This window comes from Ursus americanus, chromosome 20 (genome assembly GCF_024610735.1).
Source record: "Ursus americanus isolate L20-20 chromosome 20, mUrsAme1.1.p, whole genome shotgun sequence".
NCBI lineage: Eukaryota > Metazoa > Chordata > Mammalia > Carnivora > Ursidae > Ursus > Ursus americanus.
Window position 1 is genome coordinate 30,716,047 of NC_142146.1, and position 18,256 is coordinate 30,734,302.

Here is an 18,256-nt window from a genome sequence, read left to right on the forward strand (position 1 = left end):
TCAGCATCTGCTCCCAAGTTACCTGCTAACTCCTCTTATTTTTAAGTCATTAAAAGCTTATGAAGAGGTTCGGGCTAGGTTCTCTCCAACCTCAGCCAGGGATGTCGGGAACTTTGGTGGTTGAGCTTTTGGAGCTTCTCAAGTTGTGTAACTCCATGTTTGGGGGGATCCATTTGGTCCAGAGAATTTCTGGAGGGTTTTCCAGGCCATTTTTTTCTGCTTGTTGTGGTTACCCAATTCTAGATATTGGGGATGCTTGGGGAACTGCAGACAACGTGCCATCCCACCCTCCAGACCTTCTGGCTACCCACGGAATACATCCCCCAGTCTGCAACCCACAGGCCCTAAAAAGGAATATGGGAGAGCCCCTATCATTCACGTGTTTCCTGGCATTCCTATGCTGAGACATTTCCATTCTATAGCAGGCAAGACAAGCTCCATTTTGTATTCTTAACCTCCTCCCTGGGATCTTCCTCCCAGGGAAGGGCTCCACACGCTCACTCCTGGAAGCCTCATCTCTGTCCCTTGTTCACTGCAGTGGGAGGATGTGTAGAATAACCAAAGTCTTATTCAATTACCAGCATCAGCTCGTGTGGTAGGGTAGGAGGTGCTGACGAGAGAGAACTCAGCTTCCTTTCAATAGCCCCTAGGGGCCAGGAACCCCACAGCAAATGCGCCCATGCTATCTCTTCTGATAGTGGTTTGCACTTGCCTCAGATCAGTTCAAGGCATACGTGGTCAGGAACCTTATGGGAGCTGTAACCATCATGCCTTAAACAGCCCCGATGACAGATTGTGGAGATAGTTGAGAAAGAAGACAGGTGAACAGATGGAGATGAATCATGAGGTTTCTGGTTATTGATAGTCTTAGAGCTGGAAGAGACATTAGCCACTGACTAGAGCAGTGCCCTCCAATAGCAATTTCTGTGAGGATAAGACTTTGTATAGTCTGTGCAGCTATCCACTATGGGAGCCACTGGCCGCATGCACTGTTGAGCACTGGGAATGTGCCTGATCCAACTGAGAAACGGAGTCTTTAATTTTATTTAATGCTTATTAATCTCTATTTAAATAGCTATGTGTGGCTAGTGGCTACCATACTGGACAACATAGGTGTAGATCTAACCATGAGGAGACTAGGAGCCTCAGGTAACATGTCTCCATATCATTCACTTTCACAAACAATAATTTACCCTGCAAGGGCAAATATTTTATATAGAGTGCCATGTCAACACCTTCTCTTTGCTTGCTTGTACAAAGAAGCGTGAATATTTTCTAGAATATATGAAATTGGATTGGAATGGGTTTCGGCTAGTCAACTGGGGTCACTGGCTCTAGATGACAAGGTGGCCCGATGCGGTATCACCACGAGAGCCTACTGGGAGAGTTCCTTTCAAGGAGAATAGAAAGAGCAGAACCCCTAAAGGCATCTGTAACCTAGGGCTCCCTGTGTGTTGATGAGTTGGCTATAATCCCTGATATCTCTTCAGTGAAATAAGCCATGGTCTATTCTGGTGTGCTTGCTGCAAGCACTGAAAGGGAGTCCTCTAGTCTTTCTACACCTCATAGTATGTCACAGGAAGAGCTTTGCAAAAGGGCCCCAGCTCACTTTTATTTCATTTTTTATGTACTTGGATTTTATGTAAGCATTTTTAATATATAATACCTTCACTTGTTTCAAAATTCAAAATTCACAAAACGATATACAGTGAAAGTGACATCCAACCCATGTCCCAGCCACCCAGTTCTTTTCTGCAGATCAATCAATGTTATCCTTTTACTATGAGTCCTTTCAGAGATACTTTATGCACATCCAAGGAAATATGTATATATTCTCTCTCTCTTTCTTTACACAAATAGTAGTATTCGGAACATACTGCTTTTTAGATGCATGATACTATACCATGTTGGGCAGCAAACTATGGCCCACAAGCCAAATCTCACCCACTGCCTGTTTTTGCAAATAAGTTTTATTGGAACACAGCTTTGCTCATTCACTTACATATTGTCTATGGCTGTATTTGCATATACCAGCAGAGTGGAATTGTTGCAATGGAGGCCATATGTCTGCTAAGCCTAAAATATTTACTATCTGGCCCTCAACAAAAAAAAATGCCTGTTCTAGCAATGGATATCTTAGAATTTATTTAATGCCCGGATGATCAATATTTAGGTGGCTTCTAATCTCTTGCTTTTATACATTAGACTAGTCACTAACTATTTGTGTGTGTCCCTCATTTCCCAAAATAGGAATATATTTGCTGGATAAATTCACAGATGTGGAATTGCTGGGTCAAAAATTATGCACACTGGTAATTTTGATAAATATTCTCAAATTACCCTTGGAAAAGGTTGTAACAATTTACGTTCTCATCAGTGATTGAGAGTGCCCAGTTCCCCACATCCTCACTAGTACTGTGAGTTCTCATACCTTGTGATCCTCATCAATATTAGAGGTAAAACATGGTTTTTCAGTGATTTTATTTTGCATTTCTCATATTATAAGGAAGGTAGAACATCTTGGTATTCAGCCATATTGGTCTTGTGCATACTATCAGGTCATATCTCTTGCTCATTTTTATTATGTCTTGGGCTTTTTATTACTAGTTTGTAGTGACTCTTTGTACACTATAGAAATTAATCCTCTCCCCGCAATAAGTTGTAAATATGTGCCCAGCTTGTCAGTTGTCTTCTCACTTAAGTTATGGTAGTTCCAGGTGGCTTTCAAAAGGTATTGTTAGCCAATAAGGCAGGGTTACTATAGGAGCTAGGAGGCCAGGATTTGGTTCCTGTCACTATACATTACAGGAGTGTGGCCAAGATGGTCAGAGCTGGGGGACAGAGTGAGGGGAATCAGAATAGTTGTTAAAAGGGAAACTAAAGAGGCTATCTCCCTGAGGTAGGCACTACCTGTCTTTCACCTGTCCTTTACCCTTACCCAGTACAACATGTATATTGTAGAGGGCACTCCCAGGCCCTCAGCCTCCACGTTGTGTTTCCAACCCCACAACTTGTCGACAACCAACATTTGAATAACTATCTATATAGAGGATCACCCAATACTGTAACCTCCACATGCTACCAAGTAATAGTCACTCACTCGCTCATTCAGACTCCATTTGTCAAGCACAAAGCAGGTGCCAGGACTTGTGCATGGGGCTGTGGGCACAAAGTTCCAGGTCTGTCCCTGGCCACCAGATTCTGCAATCTCAATGCTATCTTAGGTACTTCTCAATGGTAGCTCTTTCCCATGAAAAGGGTAGGGACCTTACTTCTAATATAAGAGACTTGCAAAGATAAAACAACCCAAATCCCTGAGAAATGAAAGTAGTATGGTTTGCGTTCAACATTTATCAGTCTCTGAGAAGGGACAGAGCTGAGGAGTCCCTTCTTCAGAATGGGATGATCTCCATGAACCAGAAGAAAAATACTACCATTTAAACATCAATAATTACTTTAAGAAGAACATATTTTTCTCTTCGGAATCACATTCACTGCTGAGCCTCTTCCACCGCCTTCATCAGCAGGTACACACTTCCTTATGACCGAGGGACAGCAAGTCGCAAAGCCAGGGTGTCCCTCAGTGTGTCCTTGGGCAGCTTCCGCTGCGGCTGGGAATTGGTCCCATAGCCTTTCGTGAGCAGCTTCAATAGCCAGGCAGTTCTTGTGCCAATTCAAGGAGACACTTGGCTTAGCCAGGCCAGCCCTTCTGCCAACACTGACGTTTCACCGAGTGAGACATGTACTTCTTTTTAGTTCCCACTAAGGAGAGCTCATGTCTCAGGTGAAGACCGGATGGCATCCAGCCCTCTCCCAAATAAATCCTGTGTCTGCCTGGAGTGGGTCAGGGCTGGGGATGCTGCTTGTCCAAAGCTATCCTTAGCTAAATAACATTTATATGATACTCCATGGTCATTATAGTACAGATAGCTAATCCTCCTAATGCAAAGGAGATTGATTTTGTTCCACTGCCAGTGGACCGTCCTTTGCTGTAGTCTCTTGCATGGGACTAGGACATATTGTAGACCTTTAGTAAGTGTGTTGGTATAAAACACCATGTTATGTCCGCAGGGCAGGCAGAGGGGTCAGTAAGAAGTTGTCCCTGCACACAAGGTACCTACAATCTAGCGCGAGGTTGGCTGGGTGCAGGTGGCAGGCGACGGATAGAAAGACCGTTCTTCTACAAGCAGAATACAACATGCGGTGAGAGCAGTGCCCGCAGAACGCTTAGTAAGACTGTGCCAAGGGCCCTGACTGCGTTCTAAGCACCTGACAGGCTTGTTCCTCTTCCATCTTCCCACTATGAATTAGGTATTGTGATCTTATCCATTTCACAGAGGACGGAACTGAGGCACAGAGAGGTTAGTCACTTTCCCAAGAATACACAGGTCCAAAGTGGTAGAACCAAGATTCAGACCACATATTCTGATTCCAGAATATGTTCAGTTCAGAACACTCTGAACTGTTAGTTTGGCCTGGACAGATCACATGGGGTGTGGGGGAGTCTTGATTCATTGTCTCATGGAATGTGAGTGTCCAGAAGGTTATGCCAGACTTTTGTCATGATCTTCCCAAACTGTGATTCTGTGCCCTCCCTGTGGGATAAGATTCCTCTGTGATACAAGCTGGGAAGCCTCTGTCTCCCCAAGGAATCCATTGCTTTCCCTTTCTCCATGATAGTGAACATCATGAGGTTAGTGATCCCATGAGGTCTAGGAGGCTGCAGAGCAAGGCGGTCAGCTGTACTCGGCAGCAGAGCCAGGCTCTTGTAGAGCTTTTGTTCGCCAGCTGCAAAAACAGAGAGCTTGAGGGACTGGGTGAAATCCACACAGCAACTGCTGGAGAAAGGCAGAGTCCACATTTCAACTCTCAGCCGTCACCTTGGATACATGTTCTGCTACGAACACACCTGCATGGCAGAGGGGTGGGTTTGGCGATGGCTCTTTTCCCCCCTCCATTTGGAGACTCTCAAATACTTCTTTCTGACTTACACCAAAGCATGCTGCTTTTCTGCTATCCCATCCGTCTTTTGTAGGCAATAACGTGTACATTTAATTTAAATTTTTTATTTGAAATTTTTTATGTTTCAAAGTGTCAATATGCTCTCCTGTCCCAGAAATATAGATGGAGTGCAAACACGGCAGCCTGGCTCCTACGCAGCGGAGCCGAGATTTCAGGCTGGTGTGCAAGCCTGGGGACCAGCATATTCGCATCTCATTACACATCCTAGCAACTGCACGGAGCAACAGAACACAGCCCTGCCTTCCTATCCTCAGGGTCTAGAATGACACACCTGCTGTTTGCTCTGTGAGGAGAAATCTTGAAGGCATTGGGTTGAAATGGAAACAGAAGTAGTTATTAATCAGAAAGCATAACTCTAAAAAGCCATCGGAAAAGAACAGGTAATACTTTTAGGTGAGTCAAAGCAGTTGATTGTCCCCAGACGAAGGGCAAGTATCATTTGTAAGCTGATTTGAGAAGGTATGGGGCATGATATAAAATGACACTGAATCCCATAGTGATCAAATTCATTTTTTAATCTTAATTAAACTTATAAGAATCTTAATTAAACTGTGTAAGAAAGTTTCCATTTGGTGCTGGTAGGTCATTAACACTTCTCTTATACTCATCAATCTCACCTTTCAGCAAAGAGAAAGCAGGCTTTGGGACTCAGCAACGTGGTGGGCAACATTCGCTCAAATATAATAACATTGGTTTTTTTAAATTTTATTAATTTTTCAGCTATTTTTTGTCTATGACCAGTTTTACAGTTTTATCAGTTTCCGTAGCAATCTGGAACTTTGTTCCCATGAACCAGGCATTACATGGGGGTTTTAAATGCAGATTCCTGGGCCCACTCAGATCTCCTGAATCAGAACCTGCATTTTCACAAGCTCCCTAGATGATCCTGATGCAGGGTCCTCTGACACCTCATCTACAGTTTCCATTTTAAACACATTCATTTACAAAGAAAAAGTGAATCGATTTAAATAAAAAGTGTTCGAATTAGTATTCAGACATGTGAAAAGCCATGCTGCTTGTCGAATGTTTGGGAAATACTGGGATACAGCATTCATGCCCCCAGAGACCAGAGCATACCTCTGAATAGAGACCACCCATTGTCTGGGTTGAGAGGAGGGCAGATTATATGGGGGATTGTGGTGAGAGTCTTGGCCAGCAGATTTACCCCAGGCTCACCCACCTGGGCTTTGAAACTTGCCTTCAGTGGGACTACTTCCACTCATGCTCGCCTCTTCCCCACGGCGTGCTGGTAATGTTTCATATCTGCTCTCTGTGGAAAAATGTAACCATGTGTGTTTGTTCGCAGTCAGATTCACAATACCACGTAAAGGTAACATAGAAATTTCTGTTGATGTTTTCTTTATATAATTTTAGAGATAACATTAATTTTAGGAAAAAATATGTACTTTGCTTTTCTATTTACACCTATACCTTCAGTGTGACTTGCTATTTCATGCAAAATCTGCCAGCTGTTTTAATAATTCTGTCATCAACAATCATGTCACAAAATCAGATTATAAAATATGCTTCATTATTAATATCTGATTAAGCAAAAAGCCACGCACACCAATGATAAATGAGGATAGCTCTGATAGGAATTTTGGTTGATATTTCCATTGACCTTAATGAGTTCTTTCATCAGTGATATGAGTAACTTCTTTGCAAATCAGATTAATAGTTTGTAAATATTGGAAAGATATTCCCTCTAATTTTTTTGCTATTCATAATGTGACAGCTATAGACATGACCCATTTTAAGTTTAATCTGCATTATTAACGTTTTCTGCATCCCTTTCTTAAGTCTAGAGAGTCAGCAAAACAACAATTCAATCCCTGATTTGTAGTGTTTGCCAATTTCCATGAGGTAACTAACTCTCGCCATAGCAGATTTCAAACTCCTAACTTGATGTAAATAAGCAGAGTTTGGAAGAGATGCTCAGACATCACCATTAAATGTTACTCCTACCACACAGGTACCACTGATATAAATAACTCTGATAGCACAGATAATGATAAAATGTAAATAATTAGCAAGTGATGTGTTTGGAGTTTTTGTTACCATTTTAATATAACTTAATTGTAAGTGGATATAATTTAATTTTTAATGACGGCTGTGTTTACCAACTAGCTTACAAACTTCCTGAAAATTTAACCCTCGGCTCTCATGAGCTATCAGGCGCGGGCTCCAGCTGCCGGCTGCCCCTGCCCGCTCTATGCACCTGCACCTCTCAACTCAGTCTGTCTGCCAGAACCCCATCCTCCCACCGTCCACCCACCCACACAGCCCACCTGGCCAAGTCCCAACCCCAAAGACAGGGAGAGAAACGGGGCAACCCATTGCAGCAGGACTTGACAGAGCTCAAGGATGTTTTAGAGGGGTCCACCTTCACTCTGGGGAAGACAGGTCCACTTTCAGGTGTCTTGATGGATTGGTGGGAGCAGCGGCTTTCAAACCTGGTTGCGAGCACAGCTCTGGCCAGCTCTGCCCCTCATAGGCCATACGATCTTGAGTAAATAACTCAGTCTCTCTGTGCCTCGGTTTCCTCATGTAAAATAGGAATAACAATGACACTGGCTTCATAGGGTCGTGAAGATTTACTGAAATAATGGACTTAATGCTGTTAAGGCAGTGCTTAGCGCAGTATAAGCGCTTAACGCATATTAGTTATCACTAGTAGTATTCAACCTACAGTGGCTTTTACAAACTCATTTATTGGTTAATATTACTTCTTCCACATAAAAAAAATATATGCAGTCACTATTTGCATGCTTTTAAGGTTTTAAAATTTCTGCATGTATAACCTGTTGGAAGCATCATAGTCACTCCACTCACTGTCATCTGTGTTCTGTGGGCAGGGACTGGGGCTCAGAGAGGCTGAATGATGGCCTGGGGACACACAGCCATGGACCAACCGACTGGTCAGAGATGGGCCCACAGCTTCCATTCTCCTTTAGCTGATCCCAGACCTTTAATGGACATCTTTGTTGAGCTCTTTCTAGCCCTCACACAGGAAGAACTACACCTGAGATGTGAGCCCTTGGACCCGGGTTTTCTTAGTCGGTTAGATTGGACTATTTCTGCATAACCCTATAAATAAGTATTCATATGTAGTAAAAATGGTCAATCCAGACAGCCAGTAAACTAGGGGAGAAAACGGGTTTTTTCTCCCATAAAACTGGCTTAGAGACATGTGTCAGACTGTACCAAAGATGAATGAAGGTGATCTCAAGTTTTTCCCCCTTTCTCCAGCAGACAGAAAGAGTAGCAATGACCTACTCCCGTGAAAGTATGGGAAAGAATCAGACTATGTCCTTCTTGCTCAGGGAGAGATTGCGAAACACAGACCTTCCCCTTGTGTTCACAGTTGTGGCCAGACTGGTTTTTACAAGGAAACAGGGACTATCAGACCAAGGTGGATAGTTCCTCATTTGAAGAAGGTGTGGGGCAATCGGCACTGCCTGACGGTACTGGAACGGGTTACCAGTTCTCTGAAAGGCAATTTGGCAACATCCATCAAAATGATAGATGCATACCCTTTGACTCAGCAGTTCCACTGCAGGGATTTACCCCTCGGAGATACCCCCATGTGTGGAAAATGAGCGTTGTAGGGTTATTCTTACACCACTGTTTGTAACAGGCAAGGACTGGAAACAATCTAAGTGCTAATCAGTGCAGGGCTTCTAAATAATTACAGTACTTCCAAACAAGGCAATACTGTGGAGCCATTAAAAGAATGTAATGGATCTATGTATACTGGTGAGAATATTTTCTAAGATGTATGAAGTACCAAAGCAAGGAGAGGATGATCACATATACTTACTTATAAATATACGAAATATTTCTGGAAAGAGGTTAAAGAAACTGGAAACGGAAGAACTGTAATTAGAGCATAGGGACAAAAGGAGACTTTCTCCTATAAACCCTTCAGAAAAAGCTTTTGAATTTTATTCTGCTTGTATGCACTATATGTTCAAACTAAATAAATGCTTGTATACAAATCGGTGGGGGTGCCTGTGGAAAAAGAGGACTTTTTCAATCTGCCAGCTGTTTGCTCTGAGTCAAAGGCAATGGAGTGGTGCCTGGGAAGGGTGAGAGGAAAGGTGGGGTTCGGGCTGTGCACACACCCCTGCTCACGCGGAGACCTGACCCTCCACAGCAACAGGCAGAGGTGGCCCGCATGGCACAGACCCAGGAAGAGAAGCTGGCCGCTGCCCTCAGGCTGGAGCTGCACAACACTTCGTGCCAGGTCCAGAGCCTCCAGGCGGAGACGGAATCCTTGCGGGCCCTGGTGAGTGCGCTGGGAAGAGTCCTGGCATTTCTTCAATTTTAACTCTCAACTGTTGAGCTCTAGTCATCTGGGTCAGAGTTCACAAGAGATCTGCATCTCACAGCATGTGAGTCTTGAGGCCCGAAAGGGTCATCTGATACTGAATCACAACAAGTATAGTGAACGCTATTAGTGCCCCACAGAAATACCTGTGAGTGTTGGTGGCTTACACCCACAGACGTCCCTTTTCAGGGGCCCCACTTCTCCAGAGAATTGGCCTCAGCCAGGCAGTAGACACCAGGCCTAGGTGGTTAGGCCCGCCTCCTCTAGCCCTCAGCCAATGACTAGCTGACGTGGGGTTTAAAAACCCAGCCCACTTGCTTCCTGGTGGAATGGGTTTTACCGGGTAATTCGCACTCCCAGGCTCTGTGGGATCAGGCTGTACCAGACTCCAATTGAGACTTCCCGCTGGCTTAGCACCTTCCTCTGTCCTATCCTGCTTTCCTTGCTCCCCTTTTCTTGAGAGCAACCCCTTACTTATTTACATGTACCAGGATCCCTGCCCCACCCTCTGCTTCTGGGGAACCCAACCTAAGACTAGGAAGCTCCTCAGACTCACTGAGGTTTGTGGGAAAGTCTCTTGCATCATTTATTATTATTATTATTATTATTATTATTATTAATTAAAATAATTAATAATAATACAGCAATTCACCCTCACATCTCATCTGGAGTGCATGAGGGGATTGTTCATGTAATCCTTGTGCAACTGAGGTGGTCTGGACTCCACCGAGGCCCAAGGAGCCCCTGTCTCCCATCAGCTTCAAGACTTGGGAAAGTTCCAATACTATCGCTAGTACCCCCTTCTTCTACCACTCCCCATACACCCTCCCACCGAAATCCGTTCCATCACCCAACCAGCACCTCCCAATGCAGTCTTAGCCTACCATCAAGTTAGCTCAAGGATTTATTCTAGTTGGTCCCCTCAGAAACAACGTTTTCGCTGCCCGTGGCCAAGATCATTCCATCACCCCCAGTTCCCCTCCTTCACGTGTCTTCAGTTCCCTTGGGTACATTGTTCTCTGGCCAACAAGGTCACATGATGCCCAGTCAGCTCAGGGAGATGCTCAGTCTTGCCACAGCATAGCACAACATGACACACATCTCGCTGCCACTGCTCTCCCACACATTGTGATGGGATCAGGGTCAGTGCAAGGGGATGTGAGAAAAGGATCTGAGGTGAGACAAATCAGGAAACTACAGCCTAAAGCAATGCTACTTTAGATTTAAAAAAATTGTCTGAAAGACAATTGCACTATTTACTCAGAGTTATGTGAATTTTATGCTAATCAGTTTTATTTCCCTGCCATAACCCTTGATCCTAATACTAGGGGTGCTGCCTTTTGCCCACGTCGCTTTAAACACGGTTAAGGGGCTGTCGTTTATTCCCCAGATGTCCTTGTGGCTGCCAAAATTGCCCCTCTTCCAGAGATAAAAAGTGCCAGGCAAAACGTTGGGGACATACACTCAACCCCACATCAACAGAAAAGTCTGGATGAACTGCACCTGAGTGGAGGTGGCCCATCACTCAGCATACATTCCACACATATACTGGCTGCCTACTGCATGCTAAGCACTCTGTGAGGTAGGTCCCAGGGACACAAACATGAAGTGGATGTTTTCCGTCCTCTCAAAGCTCATAACCGGATTGGGTTTAACCAAATGACTGAACACAGCAGAGGGTGCTGTGCTCCCCAGAGCAGTTGCTCCTAGCAGCCTCCATGCTCAGCAAGTGCCAGCCTGCCCTCACCTCTGTCCCTCAGCAGATGCTGTCACCTGCACCATTCTGCAGGTAAGATTAAGGTCCTCCAACATGAGGTCTCTGTCCTCTGTTTCCAACCTCAAAATGTCTCTGAAGTTTTATCCACCCTATCCTCCCTTCAGTAAACTTCCCCTGTCCACTATTGCCCCATCTGGGACATTCCTCTAGCTACTGTCCCCTCTCTTCTGCATTTTCAGTGTTCCCCTCCCCCGGCATTGCCTGGGGGTAAAACAGAAAGTCTTTCTATGCCAGACCTTCCAGCACTACCCCGCGCTTGGGCTTCAATCACAGACCAGCCCAGATTCTACAGAAAGGGAAATGCCCAGAACACACCCTTTGCTCTCCTACACTTGAGCCCTTGGACATGTTCTTCCCATGGCTGGAAGGAGACCCCTCCCCCCAACTCTGCCCACCTCTACCTGTCCTCACACCCTTGGCACAGGTGAGGTGGAAGATACTCAAGTGCTGCATCCAGCAAAAAGCCTAGATCCTGACTCCCACAGGTGGGGTGATCTCTCCACCTGCCACCCACTTGCATTCAGAGCCCTGTGGTTCATGGGATTATATCATCTTATCCACTGACATCACATTAATTCCTTGAGGGCAGAGACCATGTCTAATTTATCTGATGTCCCCAAATCACTGGATGAGTGTTCAAAACGTAATTTCTTCAAAGTGATACTAATAGTCATGAGAGCGTGCTCACATGCATTCTCTCCTCGGACCCTCATAGAAACACTGAGAAGTGACCTGGGCTGGGACTGACAACCCATTCTGCAGAAGAGCAAACTGTGGTTCAGGGGTTTGCCCATGAACAGGAGTAACAAGTGGAGAGGCTGAGCCCTTCTGGCTCTATGACTCCCCTAGACCACAGCGGGCCTCTGGAATTGGGGATTGGCTCTCACTCTGGAATCTGGAATCTTGATTCCTCTACTCATTAGCAGAGTGGTGTCTCTAAGACTCTGTTTTCTCACTTGCAAAGTGAGGTTCTATTTGGGTTATCATATGTATCTGCCGTGTTAGTGGCTTAAGCCAACAGTAGAAACTGTGTTCATTCACTCACAGTTAGGCGGAGTCTGGCAGAGACAGCTGCGGCGTCTGCTGGGGGCGGACATCCAAGAATGGCGACTTCCGCTCCTATGTGTGGCACCTCAGCTGTGCATCTCTTTCTCCCTCTGTGGGGCCTAGTCCAGGTGGCTAGCTTTGACTTCCTCAAATCATGGCAGTCATGTCGTCGGACTTCTGACGTGGCATCTGGCTTCCCTCTGAGCGTCAGGAGTCACCAGGCCTCTTAACACCGGGGCTTGAATATCACTGAAAGTCCCTGAATCTCACTTATACAGAACTCTGTTGGTCTAAGCAGTCAGCAGCCATCCCACATCCCACAAGAGGAAAAAGAAACGCCACTTCTTGATCAGGCACTGGCAAGGCCACCTAGAGAAAGAACATGTGGGACGGAGATAGGGATCGCAGCTGCCTTTAGAAATGTGATCTGCCGGGGACCGAACACAATTTACCTCATAAAGTCATGGGCATGATTAAGGAAACCATGCAGGTCAAGTCCTTAGCACGGTGCCTGGCACAGAGCGAGCAATCAATAAGTGGTATCTATTATTGGTTATCATTGTAAAATTCTTATTATCACTGCTGGTATAGTAATCCCAAGTTGGCCTCATCTGATCACCTCATTTAAACCCCGCGGTCCCAACTACCGTAACAAATCGGAAGAAAACTCTCACCCCCAACCAGAAGACCTAGGAGTAGTGACATGCTGGCTGAGCTTGGGACCCAGGACAGGCCACCTCTGTCCCCTGCCAGCTAGTAGATCAGAGCTCTGGTCACTGGGCCTTACAGCCAAGGTCAGGAGCCCAGACAGCCAGAGTAAGTAGCACACCTTCCTGCAGCTTTCAGATACAGCTCAGGCCATCCAGCTAGCCCTGTCATCATTGGTTATCATTGTTTGTGCACACACACAAGGCCCCTGCAGCTCACACAGGCCTCGGATAGGCGGGCTGGCGGCACGTGCAGCCCCCTTTGCCAGCAAGGCACTGTTTGTACTGGCAGCCAGGCACTGGTAATGGTGCTTACAGCCTACTGAGCTCTGTGTTCTGTCAACTCAAATCAGGAATGGAATTCAAGACCAGAAATCACATAAGGTCACTATTCTTACTTTCTGGAAGGTTTAGCAATTCAAGGAAGTCCCTTCAAATCTCCAGAAACTGGGGAAAGAGTGTGTGCTTCTATGACCTGGGTTTGCTTGTTGGTGTTGTGTTGCTGTGGGGACTGGAGTTGGGAGATGGGCAGCAGTGGCCTGATGGATGTCAGGGACTTAGGTGGGAAAGCTGGACCGGGACACTGAGGATGGGGCAGAAGAGACAGAGGACCTCTGAGAGGTGTTTCCAAGAACCTACATTGGGCGATGGTCCTAAGTCGTCAAAGGAAACCTCAGGCCACATACAGAAGTCACCTGTGAACATGGAGCAAAAACTGTAGACAGATGATCCAAACAGGATTCCATTTGTTATTTCCAAACAACAGGTGTTACAGGTCCAACATCAACACCAAACACTACGAACCAAGGAATTTCCTGATAAACAAAGGGGGAAAACCGAGAAGGTTTGGAACAAGTGATTCTCAAAGTGCAGGTGGCCATTTCTGCATCTTCATTGCCATAGAGGGGTTTTCAGATCTCACCAAAATAATAACCCTAGACCAGATACTGATCTAGATTTATTTTCTACTAGTTACATTTTTTGCCACCTGTAAATGTTCCTAGGATGGGAATCTGACTCTATATTCTTATGTCCTGTGGAATTAAGATGGTTTAAATTAAGATGATATGGTGGCCCCTGCTTAACAGGAGCCATGATTCAAGATGGCATCATGACCAAGAATCTTCCATTTCAACCACAGTAATCAAAAAGGTATGAAAAATCTCCTCCTATGAGACAGGGTACAGAAAGTTCTTTTAATGAGATTTTACTTCAATTTGAAAAGATATTTATCTGTTCTCATGTGTTATATAAAAAACCAGATGCTGAATTATAGGTGCACCATGATTACAACTATTAAAAAATGTTAAACACAGATGCACACAATATTTTAAACCTGTTTTTTAGTCAGCCCTACAGTCTGTAAATCTTGCTATATGGAAAGATGAGGTTTCCAGTCTAACAGGGAGACACGTAGGGCAATAAGTGTAACCATAATACAAGTGCTGTCATCCTGGGCATCACACCCAGATGAGCACCTACTCTGTGCCAGCCCGTCTTATCACAGGGGTTACAGAAACTTCATTTCTGCTCTCAAGAGCTCACCATCTGGTAGAGGAAACATGCCCCTAAGAAGCTCAGCCCACTGTTATTACAAGTTTAAGGGCATGCATGTACTTGGGCAGCCATGGAAACCCTAAGGAGGGGGCCCTAACCCCACCTGGTGAGGGAAAGGGCAAGAGACTATCAAGGAAGTCTTCCTGGAGGAGGTGACCCCTAAGCTTGGACTTGGGGAAGAGTAGAAATGATCCAGGTGAGAAGGAAGGAGAGATACAAATCCATATTTGGACTTTCGACAGAGCAGTTGCTGTTGTGTGGAGAATGCTGGGGCAGGAAGAACTAGAGACCAACAGATGAGCTACAAGCTACTGAGGTTACCCCAGGGGAGCAGTGATAAGCATTCATCCTGGACACTGGTGGCCGGGGGAGAGAGGGCACAAATGTGAAGACTTTCCAGAATATATAAGAGGCAGGACTCAGTGATGATTGATTTGGGGAAGGAAGGAAGATGAGAAGCCAGTGGCTCCACTGTGGACACATTGATTTGAGGTGCCCATGGATTGTATATATTTCCAGGAAGAAATTCAGTAGCAGGTTTATGCTCTGGGGAGAGGTCTGTCCTGGAAACATCAATGCAAGAGTCATCAGGAGAGAGACAACTAAAATCCTGAGTGTGGCAGAGACCAACCAACACAGGCACAGGAAGCACAGCTCAGGGAGAAACAGGCTCAGGATGCGGCAGTGGGGAGCCCACAGTGAAAGGGCAGCAAGGGGAAAAGGCATTAGCCAAGGTGTGCTACTAACATACTAAAGAAGAAACGACTGAGTGTTTAAAGGCCAGAGACATTCATTCAAACTCTGGCAATCTGGGCAAGGGTGCTGGACAAGAAGGCATTTTAGCTGAATGATGGATGGGGTTTCCGCAGTGGAGAAGGAAAGGGCCCCCCAGGGAGTGAGAAATCATGAGCAAAAAGGCCCAGAGGCAGTTCAGAGAGCAAGATTTCTTTGAAAAAACACCTGCAAACTGCCTCCCCTGTGTGTGTATGTCAATTTCTCACTCTCGTTTTTTCTCTCATTATCATTCTCTCTCATCATTATACTTCATCTTTCTCCCTCTCCTTTCCCTCCTGTCTTCCTCCCTGCACCCCCTCATCAGAAGGATCAGTGAACTAGACTAAACAAGAGTCTGGCCTCCCGGAGGGGGATTCATCATTTTCCTCCGCAAGCCAGTGAGGCCATTGTCCTTGGAGTAATGGACAGCCCAGGCCCAGTGCAGCCCCTTCCACAGCTCTGCCCACCTCCCTCTTCAAGGGCCCTGCCTGCGCCCTCGGGTGTGGACTGCGTTGCGTTCTTTCTTTGGCAGAAACGAGGCCTGGAGAACACGTTGCACGACGCCAAACACTGGCACGACATCGAGCTCCAGAACCTGGGCGCCGTGGTGAGCAGGCTGGAGGCGGAGCTTAGGGAGATGCGCTCCGAGGCCGAGCAGCAGCAGCAGGCTCGCGAGCACCTGCTGGCGCACAAGGCCCAGCTGCAGAGGGACGTGGCGTCCTACCACGCCCTGCTGGACAGGGAGGAGAGCGGGTGAGCCTCCCCTCGGCCTTCATTCCTGTGACAGGTGTATGTACTCATGGGTTTGAAATGAAAAGTTTTTTAAACACTATAGACGCAATTAAGGTAAGAAGGAGAAATCACCCTTAAACTCCCCAGCACGCGCCACGCGCGCGCGTGCACACACACACACACACACACACACTCCCACGGCCTGTGTCCTTGCAGGATTTTTTTTTCAAATTTATTTTTTTAATTTAAATTCAATTAATTAACATATAATGTATTATTGGTTTCAGAGGCAGAGGTCAGTGATTCATCAGTCTTACATAACACTCGGTGCTCATTACATCACGTGCCCTCCTTAATGTCCATCACCCGGTTACCCATCCCCCAAAGCCCCTCCCCTCCAGCAACCCTCAGTTTGTTTCCTATGATTAAGAGTCTCTTACGGTTTGTCACCTTTCTGGTTTCATCTTGTTTTGTTTTTTCCTCTCTTCCCCTATGATCCTCTGTTTTGTTTCTTAAATTCCACATATCAGTGAGATCATATGATAATTGTCTTTCTCTGGCTGACTTTTTTTGCTTAGCATAATACCCTCTGGTTCCATCCATGTCATTGCAAATGGCAAGATTTCATTTTTTGATGGCTCAGTAATATTCCATTGTATATATATATACCACATCTTCTTTATCCATTTACCCATCGATGGACATCTGGGCTGTTTCTATACTTTGGCTATTGTGGACATTGTTGCTATAAACATTGGGGTGCAGGTGCCCCTTCAGATCATTACATCTGTATCTCTGGGGTAAATACCCAGTAGTGTAATTGCTGGGTCAAATGGTAGCTCTATTTTCAACTTTTTGAGGAACCTCCACACTGTTTTCCAGAGTGGCTGCACCAGTTTGCATTCCCACCAACAGCATAGGAGGGTTCCCCTTTCTCTGCATCATCGCCAACACCTGTCGTTTCCTGGCTTGTTAATTTTAGCCATTCTGACAGGTGTGAGGTGGTATCTCCTTGTGGTTTTGATTTGTATTTCCCTGATGGCTAGTGATGTTGAGCATTTTTTCATGTGTCTGTTGGCCATTTGTATGCCTTCTTTGGAGAACTGTCTGTTCATGTCTTCCTTGCAGGATTTTTCTATTCATATATTCGTATCTACAGATATACACATACACGTGGACATAATTCTATGTGTTCGGACATACCAGGGACATACATGCTGTCGGCTAGGAGTACTTCCAGCTGCGAGTAATTAATGGGGCTACAAACCAACGCTCCTGAAACTTTAATGTGCACTCAGAACACCAAAACCTGAGCATCTTTTATTAGTTTTTTATTGAACTATAATGAGCTTACAGTGTCACATTAGTTTCAAGTATACAATGTAATGATTCAACATCTCTAGACATGATTCAGTGCTCAAGATAAGTGTACTCTTATCCCCTTCACTGGTCCCCCCCCCCACCTTCCCTCTGGTTACCATCAGTTTGGTCTCCGTATTTAAGAGTCTGTTTTGTGACTTATAGGTAGACTTTAAGAACAAATGAGCAAAGAAAAAAAGAGCAAAAAACAGATTCTTAAATACAGAGAACAACCTGGGGACTTTTTTTTTTTTTTTTTTTTTTTAATGCAGACTCTGCTTCACTAGGTCTGGGGTGAGGCCAGAAATTCTTCATGTCAAACAAAACTCCCAGGTGATGCCTGTAACTGCTGGCCCACAAACCACACTTTGAGGGGCAAGGGCACAAACCGTGTTTATTTAAGAGTTCCAGAAATAAGGTGGTCTAGGCCTCTCAATGATTTCATTAAGGTGCCAAGCTCTTTCATCTTTCTGATATACCATCCCTGATACATGGGCTTTTTGTCTTCATTTCATTACCCATCATTGCCAAATGCCTACCACAGCTCCAGACATCATATCCTCATTCATGGTAAGAAAAAGGAGAGGGGAGAGGGGGGCAGCTCTCTTCTTTTATCGGTGAAGGAAAAACACATTGAGAAGGCCTCCAGTGGATTTTCCCTTACGTCTCATTGACCATAACCTGCTCACATGAGCATACCTACCTGCAAGGAATTCTGGGAAAGCAATTACTTGGCTTTTTCAGCCTCCATACTGGAGAGAGGCCAGGGGTAGGAATGGCATATATATACATCTGTATATGTATGTGTATACACATGCACATAGGCATGTGTATATATGCAGTCTTTTTTTAATGGGTAAGGATTCCAGGAGCATATGTGTAAGTCTTGGGACTCTGCCTCCTTTCCAGCTCATTAAGGAAATCCAAGCCTTTATTCTATCATAATTCTGT

The 18,256-nt window shown here is 45.3% G+C and overlaps 1 protein-coding gene across 1 annotated transcript in view; it reads left to right on the forward strand.

Annotated features, from left to right (window-relative positions):
- BFSP2 (beaded filament structural protein 2) overlaps window positions 1-15,971 on the forward strand; it is a 58,856-nt gene extending 42,885 nt beyond the window's left edge. The window contains exons 5-6 of the mRNA XM_045791945.2: window positions 9,179-9,310; window positions 15,747-15,971. Of these exons, the coding sequence (XP_045647901.2) occupies window positions 9,179-9,310; window positions 15,747-15,971 (357 nt within the window). The remainder of the gene's footprint in view (window positions 1-9,178; window positions 9,311-15,746) is intronic.
- Window positions 15,972-18,256: the final 2,285 nt, after the last annotated feature.